The sequence below is a fragment of the Equus asinus genome, chromosome 7, assembly GCF_041296235.1.
Source record: "Equus asinus isolate D_3611 breed Donkey chromosome 7, EquAss-T2T_v2, whole genome shotgun sequence".
Taxonomy (NCBI): Eukaryota; Metazoa; Chordata; class Mammalia; order Perissodactyla; family Equidae; genus Equus; species Equus asinus.
Genome location: NC_091796.1, coordinates 1,037,751 through 1,063,371, shown reverse-complemented (window position 1 = coordinate 1,063,371; position 25,621 = coordinate 1,037,751). Strand labels below are relative to the sequence as shown.

The 25,621-nt window shown below is 41.3% G+C and overlaps 1 protein-coding gene across 25 annotated transcripts in view; it reads left to right on the top strand.

The window, feature by feature from the left end:
- Nucleotides 1–25,621, top strand: part of ATP9B (ATPase phospholipid transporting 9B (putative)) — a 282,461-nt gene that overhangs the window by 119,371 nt on the left and 137,469 nt on the right. For 17 of the 25 annotated variants that reach the window (XM_044744021.2, XM_044744020.2, XM_044744015.2 and 14 more), the window contains 2 exons: nucleotides 519–599; nucleotides 20,911–20,986. In XM_044744021.2, the coding sequence (XP_044599956.2) occupies nucleotides 519–599; nucleotides 20,911–20,986 (157 nt within the window). The remainder of the gene's footprint in view (nucleotides 1–518; nucleotides 600–20,910; nucleotides 20,987–25,621) is intronic. The other 8 variants (XM_070512820.1, XM_070512830.1, XM_070512825.1 and 5 more) reach the window with 1 other exon arrangement.

Sequence of the window (25,621 nt, the reverse complement as noted above, 5' to 3'; positions counted from 1 at the left end):
CTTCATGGCTTTAAGGAAGGCGATCGTTAGCTTACAGTGAATGCAGTAGCTGCTGTAAACACATTTGTAAAAGCATGTGTAAATAGATCTAGGAATTACTAAATTGTTTTATAAAACTTATGTGGAATTGTGGTGATTACTTAAACCCCACTGAATACTATGATACCTGTATAACTTCTAAAGCTCATTCACAGCCTCCACCTTGAAAACTGGAATCGTGCAGCAGCCCCAGGCCATCTGTATATTACAATTGTCTCCTAGTACTGTTGACACACACCTGTCATTAGGCAGCAGCAGTCTGTTAGAATTAAGGGAAATCGCCACACCTCTGTTGAGCTTAAAAATCGTCTCTTTTAGTTATCTCCCATTCTAATTCATAGTGTTGGCACGCAGAATATAAGAAAATCAAGCATGACTTTTGGTAAATAATATATGAAAAATACTAGTTGGTAATTGAAAATTTTTCAAGTAATTTTGTTTAATTATAATGTAATTAATTTAGATATTCTGTATTCCAGGACCTTTTTTCTATAAATGCTTACGTTTATGCTCAGAAACCACAATTGGATATTCATAGTTTTGAAGGCACATTTACCAGGGTAAGTTAAATATTTTGTTAAATGCAAATATATTCATTGTGTACGTATTTAAAAATAGCAAACCTTTGTTTTGAAAGAATAATTAAGTCAAGAATAAATTCAAACAGTTTTGAACTAAATAGGGAAAACCTAGAGAGTGTTTCAGGTTCTTAAATTTCCCTATATCAAATATCTCTCTGGGATGCATTCAGTGTAGTTCTATTTTTCAGCATATTTACTCATGATAAGATCCTTCTTGCTTAAGATATTATGAGTCAGTAACATGAAGCAATTTAGTTATTTCACTTTGACTTTGGATAATAGTTAATATGCTATGATATCCACATCATTTCTTGATTTTTCTTAACTGGTTGAATGGATGTATATGTGTGTGTGTTCATTTCCTTATATGCATATGTATGTTTCATTCTACATTCTTTTTATTATTATAGTGTTTTTGTATAGCTTGAGGCCCCTCTCCGCCTGACTATTTAATAGAGTTTGGAGGACTCAACTTTTGGATTTATACTGATATTATAAATGTTTTATAATACTTGAGAGACTTTAATATATGACTATAGTTTATTTTTAATTGCTGCAATTATTTTTAAATTGTTTTCATTTTTATTATTAAATTTTTATTAGTTAATTATTTTTTAAGATTTCTGTTGGTACGGTAAGCTTTGTTTCACTCTTGGGTGTCCACAAAGATTGGCAAACAAGTTGAGAAAGGACTTACTAAGGGTATCTTATGTACCAGATAGTGTGCAAACTATGGGAATGCAAAACTGAGGGTGCCTGTGGAGGAGCTGGACACCACTGTGGAGCTTTGTTTCTGTGAGGGCTGCAGTAAAGCATGTTCAAAATGTTCGTGAGCACACAGAGGAGGAGGACATCCTGGTGATAAGCGCTTTGCAATGAGTTCTGAAGAAAATTAAGATCTTTTTGTGTTTTTGCAAAAGTGTTTATAAAAAAATCATGTTCTTCTTAAATACAATTTAGCGTATGTGAGAAAAAGTCTTACAAAAAGGTACCCTTAGTACAATAAATTAAAAGAGTTATTAACTTAACCACTATTAATGATTTGGAATATTTCTTGCTTTCTACCTTTTGGTTTCATAGATTTATACTGCTTACCACTTGCTACAAGCTGGAAATGTTTGCTAGACAATGTGTGGAAGCACATTGAAGTCCGAGAAGGAGAGCAAGTGAGAAGTATGGCTGAAAACACCAAGGGTGCAAAGTGCAGTTCACATGGAGAGTGTGCAAGTGAGTCTGCGACTGAGTGTGCAGCTGACTGTGCGTGATAGAGTATATGCAGCTGAGTGTGCGACCGCGTGTGTCTGTGTGCAGCTGAGTGTGTGCGGCTGAGTGTGCGTGATAGAGTATATGCAGCTGAGTGTGCGACCGCGTGTGTCTGTGTGCAGCTGAGTGTGTGCGGCTGAGTGTGCGTGATAGAGTATATGCAGCTGAGTGTGCGACCGCGTGTGTCTGTGTGCAGCTGAGTGTGTGCGGCTGAGTGTGCGTGATAGAGTATATGCAGCTGAGTGTGCGACCGCGTGTGTCTGTGTGCAGCTGAGTGTGTGCGGCTGAGTGTGCGTGATAGAGTATATGCAGCTGAGTGTGCGACCGCGTGTGTCTGTGTGCAGCTGAGTGTGTGCGGCTGAGTGTGCGTGATAGAGTATATGCAGCTGAGTGTGCGACCGCGTGTGTCTGTGTGCAGCTGAGTGTGTGCGGCTGAGTGTGCGTGATAGAGTATATGCAGCTGAGTGTGCGACCGCGTGTGTCTGTGTGCAGCTGAGTGTGTGCGGCTGAGTGTGCGTGATAGAGTATATGCAGCTGAGTGTGCGACCGCGTGTGTCTGTGTGCAGCTGAGTGTGTGCGGCTGAGTGTGCGTGATGAGTATATGCAGCTGAGTGTGTGGCCGCGTGTGTCTGTGTGCAGCATGTGCGGCTGAGTGTGCGTGATGAGTATATGCAGCTGAGTGTGTGACTGCATGTGTCTCTGTGCAACTGAGTATGTGCAGCTGAGTGTGCATGATAGAGTATATGCAGCTGAGTGTGCGACTGCGTGTGTCTGTGTGCAGCTGAGTATGTGCAGCTGAGTGTGTGGGTATGCACGACCGAGGGTGTGACTTATGTGACTGAGTGTGTGTATCTGAGCTTGTGTGACTCTGTGTGCGACTGAATGTGTGACTGATTGCGTGTGAGAGTATGCAGGTGTGGCAGGAGGGAGGATTGGGAAGAGTAGCCAGTCTCAATCCTAAAGGTCTTGTCAAAAGAAGGAGGAAGCCATTTAAGGATTTTCAGCTTAAATGTCAAGTTATAATATTGGTGTTTGTAAAAGACTCCTTTAGACTTCCTGGTTCCCTTAGGATAATGGCCTCTGTACCCCCAGCCTCCCCACACCATACAGACCAGCTATGAGAGTAGATAGGATCAGCTGTATGTAGCTCATGCACACAGCAAAAATGTGAAAAAGAAAATACTGCAAACTTTAATTTACTCTCAGTGGGGAAAGACATGCAAAATGGCATGGTCAGCTCCAGAGCCAGGATAGCACAGAAGAAAAGAATTTGTCCTAGGATCTTGAGTTCTTGAAGACATTTTAGTTAATTTAAGATACATTCACTTTGTATGAATTGTTGCAAGTTCTTAATAAGTGTAATTCAAATAAACGGCCTTTCATTGTCTTCATTTGATGTTTTTAACAAGATTTTGTTTTACTCATTTTAAATATATTAATCTGGACTTCTGGATTATTTAAGATGAAAAATCTTTATTTTTGTCTGCATTGTTCAAAAAGGAGAAAAGAAAAACCATGCTAAATAACTAGTTTTGTAACTAGACAATGGAATTCAGTTTAATTACTGACATTATCAACCGAACATTTTAAAAAATGGTATCTGCTTGTATTCCTTTTTATAGTATAATATACAAAGGAGAAAATATGTGTTTCTTTTGTATCAGCCCAAATACTTAAATAAGAATCAGAGCAAATTAATTCAAGTGTCTGATGGCAGTAGACGTGTTGTGTATTTTGTTGCCTGCACAGAGTCTGATGCTATCAATGTGCACATTGTGAATGACACCTGCTTCCACTAACCTCAGAACAACGCTGGAGTAACTAAACCTCTGACTGTTTGACATTTTATGCTATATAAATTTTTCATATTGATATCATTATTTTCACTGATTATTCAAGATTTAGCTATTCTCTCTGAAGTTTGGGGTTTAAAGCTGTAGTCAGTTTTGAAATATTAGCAGTGTTCGTAGTACTTCAATATCATAATCCAATTTAATCTTTTTTATAATGCATTTTTTGATGTAATTTCTTTTGCAAACCATAGCACACTTATTGTTGTTCGTGTCTTTTCCAGCCAAAATACTCCCCTTTTAAAAAGCAAATCTCTACTGTTTGTTAGGTAGGGTACACTACTGAGAAAACAGCTTGAAATTGTAACATTTTACATTCTCCCATCCCAAAGCAAATTTTATCTTTTCAAACTATATAACATGAAGGAGAGGGATACCCAAAGAGAAAGTTATTTAGCAATAATTTCTTTCTTGCCTTCCCAATCTTTATTCTGTACTATATGACACTGGTAAAGAACTATCTTTTACAATAGTTTTCTCAATGTTTGAAAAATTTTTAGTGTTTAAAGTCCATCATTGTTATTACAGAATTGCAAGACAACTGCATAGGTATTGTGTGTTCTTCAGCACATAATTGTGTTAGAAATAGACAAAAAGCATTCAGGTCATTAAATAGTTGTAGAAAAGTAATGGGAGAACCAACTTAAATTTCTAAAACTAAATTGTATAGAACCTTTTATTTGCAGTTCAGGAAGCCTTATAAAATTTTTTTCCTGAGGAAGATTAGCCCTCATCTAACATCTGTCCCAGTCTTCCTCTAATTTATATATGGGTTGCCCTGGGATCTGAGCGCTGCTAGGTCTATGCCCGGGATATGAACCCACAACCGGGGCCACCAAAGCAAACCATGTCAAACTTAACTACTACTCCAAAGGGCTGGCCCCTTTTGTAAGATTTTTATTTTTGTCATTTATTTATTTACTTTTGAGGAAGATTAGCCCTGAGCTAACATCTGCCACCAATCTGCCTCTTTTTGCTGAGGAAGACTGGCCCTGAGCTAGCATCCATGCCCATCTTCCTCTATTTTTTAACTGTGGGACGCCTGCCACAGCATGGCCTGATATGCAGAGTGTAGGTCTGCACCTGGATCTGAACTCGTGCACCCCAGGCCTCTGAAGAAGAATGTGCGAACTTAACTGCTGTGCCATCTGGCCAGCCCCTTTTTTTTTTGTCATTCTTTTCATTTTTGTTAAATTAAGGTTATGAAAGTTAACATCCTTGTGAAATTACAGTTGTACATCATTATTAGTCATGTTGTAGGTACACCACTTCACCCCTAGTGCCCTCCCCCCACCCCCCTTTCCCCTGGCAACCACCGATCAGTTCTCTTTGTCCATATGTTAACTACCACCTATGAGTGGAGTCATACAGAGTTCGTCTTTCTCTGTCTGGCTTACTTCACTCAACATAATACCCTCAAGGTCCATCCATGTTGTTGTGAATGGGACGACTTTGTCGTTTTTTATGGCTGAGTAGTATTCCATTGTATATATATACCACATCTTCTTTATCCAGTCATCAGTTGCTGGGCACTTAGGTTGGTTCCATGACTTGTCTATTGTGAATATGCTGCGATGAACATAGGGGTGCATGGGACTTTTGGAATTGCTGATTTCAGGTTCTTAGGCTAGATACCCAGTAGTGGGATGGCTGGGTCACAAGGTATTTCTATTCTTAACTTTTTGAGGAATCTCCATACTGTTTTCCATAGTGGCTGCACCAGTTTGCATTCCCACCAACAGTGTATGAGGGTTCCCTTTTCTCCACAGCCTCTCCAACATTTGTCATTCTTGGTTTTGGATATTTTTGCCATTCCAACAGGTGTAAGGTGATATCTTAGTGTAGTTTTGATTTGCATTTCCCTGATGATTAGTGATGATGAGCATCTTTTCATGTGTCTATTGGCCATCCGTATATCTTCTTTGGAGAAATGTCTGTTCATGTCCCCTGCCCATTTGGTAATTGGGTTGTTTGATTTTTTATTGTTGAGTTGTGTGTGTTCTTTGTATATTATGCAGATTAACCCTTTGTCGGATAAATAACTTGTGAGTATTTTTTCCCAATTAGTGGGCTATTTTTTTGTTTCAATCCTGTTTTCCCTTGCCTTGAAGAAGCTCTTTAGTCTGATGAAGTCCCATGTGTTTATTCTTTCTATTGTTTCCCTCATGTGAGCGGTTATGGTGTCTGAGAAGATTCTTTTGAAGCTGATGTCAAAAGAGTGTACTGCCGATATTCTCTTCTAGAAGACTTATTGTTTCAGGCCTAATCTTTAGGTCTTTGATCCATTTTGAGTTTATTTTAGTAAATGGTGAAAAAGAATGGTTGATTTTCATTCTTTTATATGTGGCTGTCCAGTTTTCCCAGCACCATTTTTTGAAGAGACTTTCTTTCCTCCATTGTAGGCCCTCAGCTTCTTTGTCAAAGATTAGCTGTCCATAGATGTGTGGTTTTATTTCTGGGCTTTCAATTCTGTTCCATTAGTCTGTGCATCTGTTTTTGTACCAGTACCATGCTGTTTTGATTACTGTAGCTTTGTAGTATGTTTTGAAGTCAGGGATTGTGATGCCTCCAGCTTTGTTTTTATTTCTCATGATTGCTTTCGCAATTCAGGGTCTTTTGTTGCCCCATATGAATTTTAGGATTCTTTGTTCAATTTCTATAAAGAATGTCATTGGAATTCTGATTGGGATAGCATTGAATCTGTAGATTGTTTTAGGTAGTATGGACATTTTAAGTATGTTTATTCTTCCAATCCATGTGCATGGAATGTCTTTCCATCTCTTTGCGTCGTTGTCGATTTCTTTCAAGAAGGTCTTGTAGTTTTCGTTGTATAGAGCTTTCACTTCCTTGGTTAAATTTATCCCAAGGTATTTTATTCTTTCTGTTGCGATTGTGAATGGGATTGAGTTTTTGAGATCTTTTTCTGTTAGTTCATTGTTAGCATATAGAAGTGCTACTGATTTATGTATGTTGATTTTATACCCTGCAACTTTGCTGTAGTTGTTGATTGTTTCTAATAGTTTTTCTATGGATTCTTTGGGGTTTTCTATATATAAGATCATGTTGTCTGCAAACAGCGAGAGTTTTACTTCTTCGTTGCCTATTTGGATTCCTTTTATTTCTTTTTCCTGTCAAATTGCTCTGGCCAAAACCTCCAGTACTATGTGGAATAAGAGTGGTGAAAGTGGGCACCCTTGTCTTGTTCCTGTTCTGAGAGGGATGGGTTTCAGTTTTTGTCCGTTGAGTATGATGTTGCCTGTGGGTTTGTCATATATGGCCTTTATTATGTTAAGGTACTTTCCTTCTATACCTATTTTATTGAGGGTTTTTATCATAAATGGATGTTGGATCTTGTTGAATGCTTTCTCTGCATCTATTGACATGGTCATGTGATTTTTGTTTCTCGTTTTGTTAATGTAGTGAATCACGTTGATTGACTTGCGGGTGTTGAACCATCCCTGTGTCCCTGGTATAAATCCTACTTGATCGTGGTGTATAATCTTTTTGATATATTTCTGTATTCGGTTTGCAAAAATTTTGTTGAGGGTTTTTGCATCTGTGTTCATCAGTGATATCGGCCTGTAGTTTTCCTTCTTTGTGTTGTCCTTGTCAGGTTTTGGGATCAGGGTGATGTTGGCTTCATAGAATGTATTAGGGAGTGCTCCATCTTCCTCTATTTTCTGGAATAGTTTGAGAAGGATACCTATTAAATCTTCTTTGAATGTTTGGTAGAATTCTCCAGAGAAGCCGTCTGGTCCTGGACTCTTATTTTTGGGGAAGTTTTTGATTACTGTTTCTATTTCTTTACTTGTGATTGCTCTATTCAGATTCTCTGTTTCTTCCTGATTCACTTTGGGTAGGTTGTATGAGTCTAGGAATTTATCTATTTCCTCTAGGTTGTTCAGTTTGTTGGCACATAGTTTTTCATAGTATTCTCTTATGATCCTTTGTATTTCTTTGGTATCTGTTGTGATTTCTCCTCTCTCGTTTCTAATTTTATTTATTTGAGACTTCTGTCTTTTTTTGTTAGTGAGTCTGGCTAAGGGTTTGTCAATTTTGTTAATTTTTCTGAAGGACCAACTCTTTGTTTCATTGATCCTTTCTACTGTCTTTTTTGATTCAATATCATTTATTTCTGCTCTAATTTTTATTATTTCCCTCCTTCTACTGACTTTGGGCTTTGTTTGTTCTTCTTTTTCTAATTCCGTTAGGTGTCATTTGAGGTTGTTTATGTAAGATTTTTCTTGCTTATTGAGGTGAGCCTGTATTGCAATGAATTTCCCTCTTAGGACTGCCTTTGCTGCGTCCCAAATCATTTGGTGCGGTGTGTTTTCATTTTCATTTGTCTCCAGATAATGTTTGATTTCTTCTTTAATTTCTTCAATAATCCATTGTTTGTTCCGTAGTATGTTGTTCAGTCTCCACATTTTTGGCCCTTTCCCAGCTTTATTCTTGTAGTTGATTTCTAGTTTCATAGCATTGTGATCAGAAAAGATGCTTGATATTATTTCAACCCTCTTGAACTTATTGATGCTTGCTTTGTTTCCCAAGATATGGTCTATCCTTGAGAATGTTCCATGCGTGCTTGAGAAGAATGTGTAACCTGCTGTTTTGGGATGAAGTGTCCTATATATATCTATTAGGTCCATCTGATCTAATTTTTCATTTAATTCTATAATTTCCTTGTTGATTTTCTGTCTGGATGATCTGTCCATTGGTGTTAATGGGGTGTTGAGGTCCCCGACTATTATTGTATTGCTGTTGATGTCTCCTTTTAGTTTTGTTAATAGTTTCTTTACGAATTTTGGTGCTCCTGTGTTAGGTGCGTATATATTTATAAGCGTTATGTCATCTTGGTGGAGCATCCCTTTTATCGTTATATACTGCCCCTCTTTGTCTTTCTTTATCTGTTTTGCTTTGAAGTCTACTTTGTCTGATATAAGTATGGCAACACCTGCTTTCTTTTGTTCATTGTTAGCTTGGAGTATTGTCTTCCATCCCTTCACTTTGAGTCTGTGTTTGTCTTTGGGGCTGAGGTGTGTTTCCTGGAGGCAGCATATTGTTGGATCTTGTTCTTTGATCCATCCTGCCACTCTGTGCCTTTTGATTAGAGAGTTCAATCCATTCACGTTTAGAGTGATTATTGAAACGTGGGGGCCTCTTGTTGCGATTTTATCACTTGTTTTCCAGTTCTTTTGCATTTTGTCCTGATGGAGAGCTGTTACTTTGTGTTATTGTCCTTCTGCTTATCTGCTTTGTTCTGGATTTTGTAACCCCTTTCCTTTTTTTGATTTTTCAGGAATGAGGTTCTTCCTGAGCATTTCTTGAAGAGGAGGTTTTGTGGCGATGAACTGCCTTAACTTTTGTTTATCTGGGAAAGTTTTTATTTCTCCATCGTATTTGAAGGATATTTACGCTGGGTAGAGTATTCTTGGCTGCAGGTTTTTGTCCTTCAGAGTTTTGAATATTTCATTCCAATCTCTTCTAGCTTGTAAGGTCTCTCCTGAGAAATCTGCTGATAGCCTTATGGGGTTTCCTTTGTAAGTTATTTTCTTCTGCCTGGCTGCCCTTAGTATTTTCTCTTTGTCGTTGACTTTTGCTAGTGTCACTACTATATGCCTTGGGGTTGGTCTTCTTGCGTTAATAAAGTTTGGAGATCCATTGGCTTCTGTCACATGGGATTCCATCTCTCTTCCCAAGTTTGGAAAGTTCTCAGCTATTATTTGTTTGAACAGGCCTTCTGCCCCCTTCTCCTTCTCTTCTCCCTCTGGTATACCTATAATCCTTCTGTTGCATCTCCTAATTGTGTCGGATAATTCTCAGAGAGTTTCTTCATTTCTTTTTAGTCTTAGTTCTCTCTCCTCCTCTGTCTGCAGCATTTCTATATTCCTATCCTCCAAACTGCTAATTCTGTCCTCCATATTATCGGTCCTGCTGTTCAGACAGTCCAGATTTTTCTTGATCTCCTGCATTGTGTTCTTCATCTCCAGTATTTCTAATTGGTTCTTCTTTATAGTGTCAAGCTCTTTTGTGACATAGCTCCTGAACTCATTGAGTTTTCTATCTGAATTCTCTTTTAACTCATTGAGTTTTTTAATAATGGCAGTTTTGAAATTGTCATCATTTAGGTTATAGATTTCATTGTCTTTGGGATTGTTTTCTGAGTGCTTATCATTTTCCTTCTGTTCTGGAGATTTAATATATTTTTTCATACTGCTTGATGGCATGGATTTGTGCCTCCGCATAGAGATAGAGTTTAGTCGCTGCTTCCACTTGTTGTGACTGGTGTTGGGGGGGGGCAGCTGTTTAGACTGCACCAACCAGGAACCCTGTCAGCTGTTACTGACTGGACCTGGACCCCTCCTCATAGTCACAGTGGTCCTGTGGGGTTCCTTGTCGATTTTGGGGGCAATCGCACGGGGGCCTCAGGCTGCTGGTGCCTACTGTTGCAGCCCACTTGGACATGCTCCCTCCTTGTGGTCTGCAGTGGTGTTGTGGGCTTTCCAAGCAGCCAGCAGCAGGATCACCTTTAATCGCCACTTTGTCCCTAACAGAGCCCACCAGATCACACTTGTCCGCTATAGGTCCCAGCAGAGCTATGGGTATCTTCTGCAGTCTGTCGTTAGCTGTGCTACTTTTGCCCCAGGGCCTTCCCGCCTTGCGATTGCCAGTTGGGACCTCTCCACTAGTGCTGTGCAGAGGCTTTCGCTGAGGCTGCTGTAGGAACCTGTTGTTCCCCCCTGGGCTATGTAGCCGTTTCACCAGAGCTCCACTCTGCCCCACTCCACTCTCCTGGGCCTGGTGGTGGCTTGTAAGCTGCTGCCTTGTGGGGAATTCTGCTCTAGGGAGCTTCCTGGTGTTCCGAATGCTGGGCGGGGCCTCCCTGCCAATGGCGAGCAGAGGCCCTCCCTGCTGGGGGGGTGCGGGACCCTGGAGCGTCCCCCCGGGCCACAGAGCCAGGCGCTGGAGCTCCACCCAGTCCCCAAGCATGTCCACGGGAAGTCCGGGCACCCCCTGCACTGACCCGTGCGCCGGAGATCGTGGGCCCAGCAGCAGCTTGCTGTCTGGTGCCATGCCTGGGAATCTGCCCACCAGGAGCTTCCCTTTATTCTGGATTCTAGGCGGGGCCTCCCTGCTAATGGCGAGCGGAGGCCTTCCCTGCTGGTGGGTGTGGGACCCTGGGGATTCCCCCTGGGCTTAGGTGTAATCGCAGGGGGCTTGAGTAGGGCTGTTGTCACCTGTTTCCACCTTTGCTCCGTTGGTGAGTGCACACTCCCACCCTCGATGTGTGGCGATGCCATGGGGGAGTCCACTGGAAGAGAGCCTCCTGCAGGAACTAGGCTCTCCAGGGGTCGGGGGTCAGAGAGTTTTCACCTGTTTCCACCTCCTCCTGGGGGGAAGTCCATCCGCCTTCCGATGTATAGTAGCACTAGACTCTTAGGCGTCTTGAGATGCTATCTGGATATCCTTTGTTAATCGGTGAATGTCCAATTAGTTGTAGATTTGATGGGGGAGAGACAAAGAAGACCACTCACTCCGCCGTCTTGGTCCCACCTATTAGCACACTCTTATTGCAATTGTCCTCTTAATTGGGTTGGTACCCAGTGTAGCTGGTTGCTAGGCTCAGGGGCATACAGTTGTGATAGGCCTGAGTCCAACAAGGCTGATGTCAGTTCTCTTAGGAGTGCAGCTGAGTAGGGCTAGCCATTGGCATGGAGGCACTCAGTTGTTTCAGGCTGTGGAAGGTGGGGCTGATCCTTTTTATGGCTATTTGTGAAACACAAGTTTTCTGCCACTGATAAGCCTCACCCCACTCTGGACCACATACACTGTCAGCACAGTCCTGGTCCGTGCACACTTCTCAACCCCCTGGAGCATACCCCACTGCCACACTGCAGAGGCCCCCACCTCTGCCCCAGTGCCCCCCACAGTTCACCTGGTCCTCACACAAGCCCTGCCCGACAGAGGCAGACACCTTTGTCTGCCTGTAGAGGATCAAGGCACTCATTCAATGCAGGCTGAAAAGTAGCCTGAGGGCTTGCTGTTAGGTGGGGCCAGTCCCTCGGGCGGGTTGCCTGCCCTGGCTGAACTGGATTAAATCCGTGCTCCAGTGGGTGTGGCAGACTGCTGGGCTAACAGCCCAAGGAATGCACCTCAGTGGCCCCCACCTGTGTCCATATCACCACGCCTGGACCAGCTCAGAACAATGGCCCCACCAATGTCTCAGTCTCCGGAGAGGATCCTCCTCTCACCAAGATGCCCCCAGTGCCCACCAGGTGAGTCTCGTTTCCCCAAAGGACAGTCAGCCTTCTCTCTGGTGATTTTAGGTTGCTGCAATGAGTGAGTTTGTGCGTGGGCCTTTTAAGACCCGGATCTTTTCGGCTTTCGGCCGATAGCTTTTCTGGGGTGTCCTTGCTGCAGTTAATAGCCAGCAAAGCCAGACAGTGAGACCCCCCCCTCTCAGTTGGGCTGAGTCCGAAGGATGGTTATAGCAGTATCGCCCCTGCTCTGGACCTCACTCCTCCAGGGAGGGCTGCATACCTTAGGTTGGCTCCCACCTGGCCAGCTGAGAAGCTCTGCTGCTCCCAAAGGTGGCTTTTTTTCTCTCCTGCCAGAGTTACTGCCTCTTCTGCCTTCGTCAGGACTGTCCCTTGTCGTGGGGGTTCTTTTTATCCAGTTTTCAGTTTTCAATTCAGGGTGATTCTTCCTAAAATTGTTGTAACCTGGTTGTGTTTGTGGGAGGAGGCGAGTTCAATGTCTGCTCACAGCACCATCTTGACGAGAACCGGCCGGCCCCTTTTTTAATGTGCTTATTTCTCTTGGAGTTTGACACAATGGGAAAATAGTATTTTAAAAGATACACACGTGTTAATAATTTTTAAATTTCCGTATTAAAAAAACCATAGGAAGAGTTTTCAACTAAGTCATCCTCGTTTGTGCTTTTGTCGTCAGTTGATGATGGGCAGCTGTGGGCAGCGTGGCCTAAAGGAGCACTTAAAAGATGTGCAGTTGGGGCCAGCCCTGTGGCATAGTGGTTAAGCCTGAGACACTCTGCTTTAGCAGGCTGGGTCTGTGGGTTCAGATCCCAGGTGGGGACCTACACCACTCGTTAGCCATGCTGTGGCTGCACCCTACATATAAAGTGGAGGAAGATTGGCATAGATGTTAGCTCAGGGCTAATCGTCCTCAGCAAGGAAGGAAAAAAAAAGGTGTGCCCGTACACATAAGGTGGCATGGAATCACAGCCACTGCTGACTTCACGTTGAGTGCCACAGGGAGCTTTGGACATTAGAGGAAGAGCTCCATGTTTGTTCTCTGATTCGTTCGCTTGGTGGACAAATTCCAGTGCCTTTCCTGTGCTGGGTGCTCAGAAGGTCAAGGCCACGTAGCTCACAGTCTGTTGGGTAGATAAACGTGGGAATTGCTGTGATACAGTGAAAGTAATTCAGAATTCCTATCAGAGAATAATTTATTTCATAACTTAAATGATAAATGTGTGAATTGCTGAATTAATGTGTGAATTAGTATGTATCCTAATTATATGCTCAGTTTGCTAGGTCATGACTAAAAGTACTAGATTAACATACACTGAAAGGATATGCCCTCTGGTCCATATTTGGGAAATAAGAGTGAGGCTCTATAGATGTTTGTATCTCCAGCAATATCTATCGGAGTTAGATTCTAAGACCATATCTCTGTGAATGAATCAGAAATTGGTCCTTTCAAGCACAAGATAGTTAATGCATAGAGTCCACCTACTTCTGTCTTTTAAAGTTGATTCTTTGTTCTATAAAACCAAAATTCAAAGGGAAAATTCAGTTTTTCCTGGATTATTTATTTCTGAGTTAGGCAGTTTTTCTCTCTTCACCTTGAACAGCTACTTTAATTATAAACAAAGGGAACAAACAGCACTTCCCTGCCTGGCGTTTTCCCGTGGAAGAAACAAGGGACAGTGTTGGAATACAGGGTGGAATAGTTAGGATTCTTGTCTTATGAAGACTGATGGTTGTATGTGAGCCCCTGTGCAAGAGCTGGACTTGATTCCAGAACAGTGAGAAGATTGTGACTGTATTTTCACCATCAGTATAAAACTGTATAACAATAAAATGTTTAAAGGGACCAAAGAAATTCTAGCCTTATCATCCTAATATAAATATTAACATTTTTTGGACTATTCCCCTTCAAGTTGTTTCCCATAAACATACATACTTATATTAGGACAACATAAGCTTCATTTTTTCCACTGTAAATACATATTTCCTTAGTATTTTGTATAATCATGCAGCTGTATAATTATCAAAAGATTTTTTAATCTAAAACTACTAAATGCAATAAAATGTGTAACGTATTTTACTTGACAAACTGTAATTGAAAGAAGTAACTCCTGAGGGACTTGAAAATGAAAACAAAAATGTGTGTGTGTGCCTACAGAGACAGAGATTGGCCATATACTGGAATCGGCATATGTAATAGACAGATCCCTTTAATCAAGGGCCTTCTGTGAAGCTCCTGCGCTCTAAGACTCACTTTAAGTACCATCACTTAGAAGACTTCCTTGTAGTCCCTTTTCTTTGATACTATCACATTTGCCCTTGGGACACTCTTTTGTCGTTTTTTTGAGTTCGCGTTTATCTCCCGCACTAAACCAGCATCTACTTAGATGAAAGGCTCTGTCTTCATTCTTCTTAACTATAGTTTCTAACACTATAAATCTTGGTATATATTTGGGTACCAAATTGATGTTTGAATGAACTCGCCTGTTTACAGATGATATAACTAAAGCGCAGTTTAATTAATTACCAGTCTATACTCTTAAAATGAATTGTCTTTTAAGAAACAACACCTCATCTGTGTTTAAACAAAGGGCATCCCAGTGTTCATATTCACACAGCGTAAGAAGCTGAGGGAACATCTCCATCAGGCGGCGGCCTTCTTTTTGGGCTGACAGAGAGGAGTGTAGGGGAAGGCCAGTGAGGTCTTAAGAGTTAAATGCTGAGCCTGGAGCTTGGAATGCAAGAAGCTGAAGAACTGCTGGTCTTTCTGTCAGGTGCATGTGAGGTCACTGTGAGCTACACCCCTTCCTCAAAGGAAACTTAAGTTACAACACCCGATAAATATTTGCAATACCATGGGAAATATTTTGGAAAGTGTTAGGATTGGTTTGGATTTTGTGCTTCACAAATATAATAGAGAATCAAACGTCTAGCAAATACTTCCAAGTAGTCAGCAAAGTGACCAGAATTTATATCATTTGAAATGGTTTGATGAGTGAGTGGAAAGAAAACACCAGTAGCACAAACCTCTCTTTCTTACATGCACTTTTGGAAATGGGTGTTCAATTTCTTCCCTCCTTCCGAATTAATGTCCTTTGATTTCTTTGTTATCTTAAAATATTTTCTGATAGCAGATGATCAGTTTTTAATAAAATACAGTTCTCTATGGAGGTAACATATCACACAGTGAGGACAGTGTATAGTCTGTTAGCCCATGGAGATAGAGAGATAATTTGCTCCCACGCCTGATGTCTTTCCATTGTTACTTCTAGATGCAGGCCTGTGGGCTTTTATAATCCTCTATTCTAGAAAGTTTTCTGTAGCCAAAATTGCAGGGACGACTTTATGGACTATGACTTCAGATTAAGATGAAAAATTCTCAGATTTTAAGTGGTTATTTTTGTCTCTGAGCATAAACATTAAAATGTTAAGATAAAACTAGACTGCACCTTATTGCTATTGTGATGCTGATACATGGCCATGTTTGCTGTCTGCACAGATAATTAGCAACATACAGCTTATGTTCGAATTTTTGTTTAATGAAAAATATCTGTCATAACGTTTTTAAGGAGAAATTTAAAAAAAAGTCACCTTTATAGATATAAATATAGGTATATATTAGTTTAAATAAAACTTACAGAAGCATTTTTTTCTCTCATGAGTACACATACATTTGAAAAGATGATTCTGGTCCTTAAGAAAAGATGGTGAGAGAATATTCTACCACACCTACTAAATAATTGTTGATAAGGGGATTTGTGATATGTCTGTGCCAATATCTTCTACTTTTCCAGTAGTACTGTGGTGTTGTTAAAGCACATATTGGAAGATAGAATTTTAGTTTTCCCTTTGAAAAAATGAGAACATACAGTGCTTTAACGAAAATTTAAAATGGTTTTCTTTGTATTGTAGTTAAATATTTTAAAAAATGAGTTGATTAAAGGCATAAAGACATTCTTTTCACTTGTAATTTCAATTTTTTTAATATGCCCTTGTTTTTTGTATTTTTCTTCATTTTTTTTGTTAGGGTAAAATACACATAACATAAAATTTACTATCTTAACCGTTTTTAAGTGTTTAGTGATATTAAATACATTCATAATGTTGTGCAACCCCATAACTCTTTTCCTCCCATAAAACCGAAACCCCTTAAGTGTTAAACAGTAATTCCACATCCCCCCTCCCTGCATCCCGGGCAGCCACCATTCTACTTTCTGCCTCTGTGATTTTTTGACAATAAGTACCTTATATAATTGGAATCATACAGTATTTGTATTGTTGTGACTGGCTTGTTTCACTTAGCGTAGTGTCCTTAACGTTCTTCTGTGTTGTAGCACATTTCAGAATTTACTTCCTTTTTAAGGCTGAATAATCTTCCAGTCTATGGATGTACCACATTTTTCTTATCCATTCATTGATCGATGGGCACTTGGGTTGCTTTCATGTTTTAGCTGTTGTGAATCATGCTGATATGAACATGGGTGCACAAATATCTCTTTAAGAACCTTCCTTCAGTTCTTTTTGGGTATCTACCCAGGAATGGAGTTTCTGGGTCATATGATAATTCTATTTTCAATTTTGGAGCATCCACCATGCTGTTTTTCACAGCGGCTGTACCGTTTTACATTCCTACCAGCAGTGTTGAAGGGGTCCAGTTTCTTCACATCCACGCCAGCACTTGTTTCTGTTTTTCTGATAGTAGCCATCCTGATGGGTGTGAGGTGGTATCTCATTGTGGTTTTGATTTGTATTTCCGTAATGATTAGTGATGTTGACCATCTTTTTATGTCCTTGTCGGTCATTTGTATATCTTCTTTGGAGAAATGTTTATTCAGGTCCTTTGCCCATTTTTGAATCGGGTTGTTTGGTTTTTTCGTTGTTGAGTTCTAGGAGTTCTCTATATATTCTGGATATGAATCTCTAATCAGATAGATGATTTGCAAATATTTCTACTCATCCTGTGGGTTGCCCTTTACTCTGTTGATAGTGCCTTTTGATGCACAAAATTTTTTGATTTTCATAAATTCCAATTGTCTTATTTTATTCTTTTGTTACCTGTGCCTTTGATGTCATATCCAAAAAATCATTGCCAAATGCAGTGTCATGAGGCTTTTGTCCTATGTTTTCTTTTAACAATTTTATTGTAAGTCCTACATTTAGGTCTTTGATCCATTTTGAGTTTATTTTATATATGATTTAAGAGAAGGATAACCTCATGCTTTTGCATTTGGCTATCCCGTTTTCCCAGCACCATGTGTTGAAAAGACTCTCCTTTCCCCATTGAATGATCTTAGGACCCGTATTAAAAATCATTTAACCATATATGCAAGGGTTTAATTCTGGGCTCCTTCATTTTATTCCGTTGATCTTCATGGCCGTCTTTATGCCACTACCACACTGTTTTGATTACTGTAGCTTTGTAGTAAGTTTTCAAGTCAGGAGTGTGAGGCCTGCAGTTTTGTTCTCTTTCAAGGTTGTTTTGGATATTTAGGGTCCCTTGGGATTCCATATGAATTTTAGAATGGGTTTTTCTGTTTCTTCAAAAAACATCATTGGGATTTTGATAAGGGATTGCAAGTGTGTTGTTTAATTTCCACTATTTTTTGAATTTTCTGTTATTGATTTCTGCCTTTATCTTGTCATGGTTAGAGTAGATACTTTGTATGATATCTATCTTTTTAAATCTGTTGAGACTTAATTTGTGGCCTAATTTAATGTCTGTCCTGGAAAATGTCCCATGTGCAGAAGAATGAGTGTGCTGTTGTTATTAGGTGGGGTGTTCTGTGAATGTCTGTTAGATCTATATTATGTTAAGTCCGCTATTTCCTTCTTTCTGGTTGTTGTAGTGAGGGGATATTGAAGTCTCTAACTATTACTGTAGAATTGTATATTTCTCCCTTAAATTCTGTCAGTTTTTGCTTCATATATTTTTATAGTGTTTCACTAGGTACAGAATTGCTTATAATTGTCGTATCTTCTTGACTTATTGAATATTTAGTTAATATACAATGTCTTTTGTAACTTTTTTGATTTACCATCTATTTTTGTCTGATATTAGTATAGCCACTTCTGCTCTCTTTAGCTTATTTTGTGCACGGAATATCTTTTCCCATACTTTCATTTTCAACTTCTTTGTGTCTTTCAATGTAAAGTGAGTCTCTTATAGACAGCATGTAGTTGGATCGTGTGTTTTTATCCATTCTGCCAATCTCTGTCTTTTTGATTCATGAGTTTAACACATTTATATTTGAAGTCATTACTGATAAGGAAGGACTTAGTTCTGTCATTGTGTTATTTTCTATATGCACTATAGTTTTTTCCCCCCACATTTCCTGCATTCCTATCTTCTATTGTGTTTAGTTGATTTTTTGTAGAGAAATGTTTAAATTTCTTTCTCATTTCCTTTTGTGTATATTCTATAGCTGTTTTCTTTGTAGTTACCATGGGGACTACATTTAACATCCTAAAGTTGTCACACATTTATTTGAATTTATATCAATTTAAGTTCAATAACATACAAAAACTATCCTCCTTTACAGCTCCATTCCCACCCCTTTGGATTGCTGATGTCACACAATTACATCTTTAAACATTGTGTGCCTAAAAATATAAACTAATGATTCTTTTAAATGCATCAGCCTCTTAAATTATGTAGAAAATAAGATATGGAGTTACAAACCAAAGTTACAACAATACTGGCTTTTACAGTGATAACTGTTCCTGTTTTCGTTGAAGGTATTTCTCTCTTAAATTATGGAGACAATAAAAGGTGCAGTTACCAACCATTGTTACAATAATATTTACTTTTATATTGCCTGTATAATTATCTTTTGAGATCTTTACAGTCGTGTGTCACTTAATGACACGGATACCTTTTGAGAATTGCATCATTAGGTGATTTCGTCTTTGTGCAAACATCATAAAGTGTACTTACAGAAACCTAGATGGTGTAGCCTGTTACACCCTCAGGCTATCTGGTACTAACCTTATGAGCCCACCATTGTATGTGCAGTCCATCATTCACCAAAACACTATGACGCGGCACATGACTCTACTTCTTCATACGGCTTTGGGTTACTGTGCAGTGTCCTTCCATTTCAACACAGACTACTCCCTTGAGCATTTCTTGCAGTGAAAGTTTAGTGGTCACAGACTCCCTCAGCTTCTGTTTATCTGGGAATGTCTTGATTTCTCCCTCACTTTTAAAGGACAGTTTTGCTGTATATAGGATTCTTGGTTGACAGTTCTTTTTCTTTTATCACTTTGACTATATTGGCTCCCTGCCTTCTGGTTTCCAGAGTTTCTCATAAGTAATCTGCTGATGATTTTATTGAGGATCCGTTGTATGTAATGATTTGCTTTCCTCTTGCTGTTTTCAAGATTCTCTCTAGATCTTTTGAAAGTTTGTTAAATGTGTCTCTATGTGGGTCTCTTTGAATTTACCTTACTTGGATTTGGTTGACCCTCTTGGATGTTGACATTCATGTCTTTCATGACGGTTGGGGAGTTTTTCACCATTATTTCCTCAGATGTTTTCTCCGTCCGTTTTTCTCTGTCCTCTCCTTTTGGGACTCCCACAATGCGTATATTAGTATCCTTCATGGTCTCCCACAGATTTCTTAGGCTCTTTCAATTTTCTTCAACCTTTTTTTTTCTGTTCCTCAGACTTAATCATTTCCATTGTCCTATCTTCAGATTCACTGATTCTTTCTTCTGCCTACTCAAATCTGCCTTGAACTTCTTTACTGAACTTTTTATTGCAATTTTTGTACTTTTCAATTTCTTTTGGTTTCTGTTTAGATTTTCTGTCTCTCTATTCATGTATCTGTTTTGTTCATACATCATTTTCCTGACTTTCTTCGTATCTTTATTTCTTTGAACCTCTTTAATATTTTTCTTTTAAAGTCTTTTTCCAGTAGATCTGCCATCAGGCCTTTTCAGGGATAGTTTCTGTTGATTTGTGTTTTTTCTTTGAATGGACTATACTTTTCTGTTTCTTTTCATGGCATGTGACTTTTTGTTGACACTGGACGTTTGATATAATAATGTGGTAACTCCAGAAGTCAAACTTACCCCTTCCTCAGGGTTTGCTGTTTTTTCATCTGGTTTTTGTTTATTGTTTTTTTGATTGTTGGCGGCTCTATCTGTGCCAAGGATCAGCCTGAGGTGTAAACTCAGTGTCTTCTTAGGTTTTTGCCTGAGCCTTTTCTTGGGCATGCACAGTCACTTTCTAATTTTCTCCATGTATGCAGTTGTTTTTGAATGTCCTAGTCTTTAATGACTGGCTCCAAAAAGGGGAAAAAGAGAAAAATGAAGAGGAGAAAAGACGCACACCCTTTAACTCTCCTGGAAGTCACTTGAGCGGGAGGCGGGGGTCTTGCTACACTGGGAGAGGTGCAGCCGCATTGGCCACCCGCCTCTGTGTCTGCACCTCTGTGGTCCGAAGCAGCAAGCAGCAGTCAGAGCACAGACTCTCAGTGTTGGGGGCACAGAACTTTTTTGCCCACCTTGGCTCCCACCCGCTGTGTGCAGGCTGCTCCAGGAACATGTGCACAGCTGCCTGCCAGGGGCTTGGGGTGGGGACAAGTACCTCCTACTGTGCTAAGAGCAGAAATTAACTAGAATTTACCATCCAAGCCTTCCCCTGGAAGTGACAAGCCTTCAGCAGGCCCCAGATTCCAAAATAGTTCCATCAGATAGATTATGCCCCTGCACTTGTCATCCAGGTATGGAGATTCCTGATGCTTCCTCCTCTGCCATCTTCCCAGAATCCTCTTTTTCCCTTGTTTTTCACCTCTGTTTTGCAGTAGCTTTTCACTGCTGGTCAGTATGTTTTTAATCTGAATTATAAGTAATAAAAAAGTTTGCTAATTTGCCATTCTTTCCTTTTCTTTCCTTGAATAGGAGGACAGTGATCCGCCTGTTCACGAAAGTCTCAGCATAGAAAACACCTTGTGGGCAAGCACCATTGTTGCATCAGGTAAGAAATAAGTTCTATTTTTAGCATAAGTTCTCACATAAAGGTGATCCTTTGTGTGTTTGAGTGACTCCAAACAAATGCTTCTCAAAATGCCTTCCATTATGTATATACTCCACTTCAGTGGGTGTGGAATGGGCCTGAGAGTCTGCATCTTGCACAAGCCCAGGACAAGGCCGGAGCTGTTGCTTACCACCCTGCACTCTGAGCAGCAAGCCCCAAGCAGCTGTGGGTAGTACATCTTCGTGTAGGAATGCACAGATGTTTTGCTGGATTTGACACCTGTTTCTTGACAAACTTGACAGTGTGCCTTAATGAGAGGTGGCACAGCAGAGCTAGGTAAGCAAATGGTGATTTTAGAGGGACCTTACCTCTCTTCATTCATCTAACAGAATTCATAGGAGGTCAGTGTGGTGCATTGTCTGGGAGGGAGAGAAGTCTTAGATGACTTAGAGAGCCGTTAGGAGGTAGATTGTGTCTGAGCTTTAGGGGCCAGGACGAAGATTCTTAATTTTCTTATTAGTAAAATTGGAGGATGTTGGAGTATTTCTAGCAGTCAAACAGGGCGGCCATTTAAATTTACATCTTGTAAAGTAAATTTCTCTGGGTGTTATTGAAAATCTGAATGATTGTCACCTTCTCAGAAAGTAATTCACCTTGCTAATGGTGCCAGGAATGAAGCTTAGCAGCAGGGAGCATTAAGGTCACTGTTGGGCACAGGAACCCGAGGAAACATTCAAAGTAGGCTTGTCTGTCTTCCCAATGTCTATTGCCCGATGCTGGGAACCCTCCTCTCTTTGAAGTCAGTCATCCTTCTAATGGTTTTGTATGGAATCTCTGCTCCAGACCAGGCACTAATGACACAGTGTGGAACAAAGTCCTTAGGATCCTGTCCTCAGGAGCGTGTGGGTGAGAAAGACATTAAGGAAATGAGCCTGATAATTTCAACTATGCTAAGTATCACAGAAAGGTGTTGGGTGCCCTGGAAACAAATAAGCCAAAAACCTTACCTGGTCCAGGTTTGGGGGAAGCTTCTCTGAGGAAGAGATATTTGGACTAGATTTAAAGAATACACCGATGTGACTGGGTAAGATGGATGGAAGGGGGCTGTGGAGGATTCCTGGCAGTACTGACACTTATGTGAAGGCCTGGTGCTGAGAGGGAGAGTAGCTGAAGAAAATGATCTAAGGGCCAGGGTGCCTGGCACAGAGAAAAGGAAGGGATCAGACACATGCAGGGCAGTTCTGTGTGCATGTGTTTAAATGGGGGCCTGTGTGTACATGAAAGTGTAAAACAGACTCCAGCAAAGGTACACACACCCATCTTTTGGGGGAGAGAGAATAAAAGAAGATTTAGTTTTCTACTATTACTTGTAACCAGAAAAAAGCAAGTTGATAACAAATATGACAATTTGAATAGATAGAAATTCTGTGAGGTGTTTGATGTTATTTTTTGTACTGATGAATTTTTCAAATTTCTCCAATTAAAAGAGAGAAAGTAAGGATAACATGCATGAAGAGACCTCTGAGGGAGCACAGCAGGTCCTAGGTTGTGTAGCCCACAGGAAAGGTCTTCACACCATGAAGAGTCCTCAGATGGAGCAGACCTGGTTCTAGCTTGTGTAGCCCTCAGGAAGGGTCTTCACACCATGAAGATAACCTCAGAAGGAGCAGGCCACATCCTGGGCTGTAGCCCTCAGGATGGGTGTTCACACCATGGAGAGTCCTCAGAGGGAGCAGACCACATCCTGGGCTGTAGCCCTCCAGAAGGGTGTTCACACCATGGAGAGTCCTCAGAGGGAGCAGACCACATCCTGGGCTGTAGTCCTCCGGAAGAGTGTTCACACCATGGAGAGTCCTCAGCAGGAGCAGGTCAGGTCCTGGGATGTATAGCCCTCAGGATGGGTGTTCACACCATGGAGAGTCCTCAGAGGGAGCAGACCACATCCTGGGCTGTAGTCCTCCGGAAGAGTGTTCACACCATGGAGAGTCCTCAGCAGGAGCAGGTCAGGTCCTGGGATGTATAGCCCTCAGGATGGGTGTTCACACCATGGAGAGTCCTCAGAGGGAGCAGGCCACATCCTGGGCTGTAGTCCTCCGGAAGAGTGTTCACACCATGGAGAGTCCTCAGCAGGAGCAGGTCAGGTCCTGGGATGTATAGCCCTCAGGATGGGTGTTCACACCATGGAGAGTCCTCAGAGGGAGCAGACCACATCCTGGGCTGTAGCCCTCCAGAAGGGTGTTCACACCATGGAGAGTCCTCAGAGGGAGCAGGCCAGGTCCTTGGTTGTATAGCCCTCAGGAAGGGTGTTCACACCATGGAGAGTCCTCAGAGGGAGCAGGCCACATCCTGGGCTGTAGCCCTCCGGAAGGGTGTTCACACCATAGAGAGTCCTCAGAGGGAGCAGGCCAGGTCCTTGGTTGTATAGCCCTCAGGAAGGGTGTTCACACCATGGAGAGTCCTCAGCAGGAGCAGGTCAGGTCCTGGGATGCGTAGCCCTCAGGATGGGTCTTCACACCATGGAGAGTCCTCAGAGGGAGCAGGCCAGGTCCCAGGATGTGTAGCCCCAGGAAGGGTCTTCACACCATGGAGAGTCCTCAGCAGGAACAGGCCAGGTCTTGGGATGTGTAGCCCTGGGGAAGGGTGTTCACACCATGGAGAGTCCTCAGAGGGAGCAGGCCAGGTCTTGGGATGTGTAGCCCTGGGGAAGGGTGTTCACACCATGGACAGTTCTCAGAGGGAGCAGGCCAGGTCCCGAGGTGTGTAGCCCCAGGAAGGGTGTTCACACCATGGAGAGTCCTCAGAGGGAGCAGGCCAGGTCCTTGGTTGTATAGCCCTCAGGAAGAGTCTTGCAACCACCATTGGGAGGGTACTCTGCAGCCAGGGGCTGTATTAGAATCCTGTCCTCACACTTCTTTCACATCACTGTTGTTGTGTTGCACCTTGCTGATGGTCCTGGATTGTCTAAGCCTTGCCACAGTTAAGTGAAGTGCTGCTGTTAGTCTCACTTTGTGGGTGAAGGACTGTGGCTCAGAAAGGCACACAGCTAGGCTGTAGTGGGACCAAGATTTGAATCCAGGTGTGCTGTCCTTGGCAGCCATTGCCATTCAGCACTTAGCATTTAATAGTTTTAGGTAAATATTTACAGTATGCCACTCTAAGCTAATACTTGGTCACAGATTCTACGTTTTCTGTATCTAGATGTTGTATTCCATTTTGTTTCCATCATATTGATGCTTATTCTTCTTAATAAAGGTTCAGAGTTTAGTTCATTCATAAAGATATTCGAAGATTCTTTATTTATAAATTTTATTTGATCTTTTGTTTCCTGACTATCAGAATGTTGTTACTGATCCCAGTACTATTGATTTGTGGCCTTTCTCCTCAAAGAGACAGAAGCAACCTGAGCTCAGGCTTCTGAGATATCCCTGATAATTCCCTGTGTACAGTTTTTGTCTCCTGGCCTCACTTCTCTAGATGACCTTGGCGAGTGGCAGCTCCACTTGCACTCTCGGCAATGCAGACACAGACTGAGGAATCACAACACACTTGCCTCCTCGGCAGCTCTGTCCTGTTCTCTATGACACATAGAATGTGCCAGGGTATTTTATCTTCTGGAGCGTGTTTAGACTGCTTTAAAACCATCAATTCCAAAAGTTTAAATTAGCTGACTTAAAGTTTAATTTGTGTTTGGGCATTTTTAAAATGCAAGCTTTTTAAATTAATTTCAAAACTTTTAACATGCACTTATTTTTACTTAAAAACCTTATTAATGTGAACAATTACTGGACTCTGTGTATTACCAGACTGCCATATCCGAGTGTTTGAAAACTGGATTTCTAGGAGTAATGTTAGGGCTATCTTCTTTACACTTGATTACATGTTGAGAAGAAAAGACCAGAATCTTTTAAAATCTTGCTCTTTCAGTGTTATATGTCAGTTGAATTCAAGTTGCCTCCTGGTGAAGTGAACTCAGACCTTCCTCCCTTGTCATAGGATTCTGAATGCCTGCGAGCAAGGACTCATGTTAACACAGACAGACACAAGGACTGACGGTCACCAAAGAGGGGCAAATGCAACTTCTTGTGGCGCCAAGCTGCTGTTTCCTCCTTGATGGTTCAGAGAACATTGCTTTTCCAAAGCACAGTCAGTGTTGTGTAGTGGTGCTGTGTTCCATTGATAAGCAGAAAAGGGGATAATCCCATCTTAAGTTGAAGAGAGCCCGGAAGCAAAGATGAGTCCCCACAGCAGGACTGCAGGACGTGTGTGCTCAGACGGGGGACCAGGGCTGAGCCCCCAGAGCAGGACTGCAGGACGTGTATGCTCAGACAGGGGTCCAGGGCTGAGCCCCCAGAGCAGGACTGCAGGACGTGTGTGCTCAGACGGGGGTCCAGGGCTGAGCACTCAGAGCAGGACTGCAGGACGTGTATGCTCAGACAGGGGTCCAGGGCTGAGCACTCAGAGCAGGACTGCAGGATCTGTGTGCTCAGACAGCAGGTCCATGGCTGATACTGATTGTGATAAATACAGAAAATAAGAGTAAACGTTTGGAAACTTTTATAGCAATTTGACGAAGTAATTTAATGTTTAACAAAATTGGGGGACATATTTTCTTGTTTTTGTTATTTCATTTCTCTT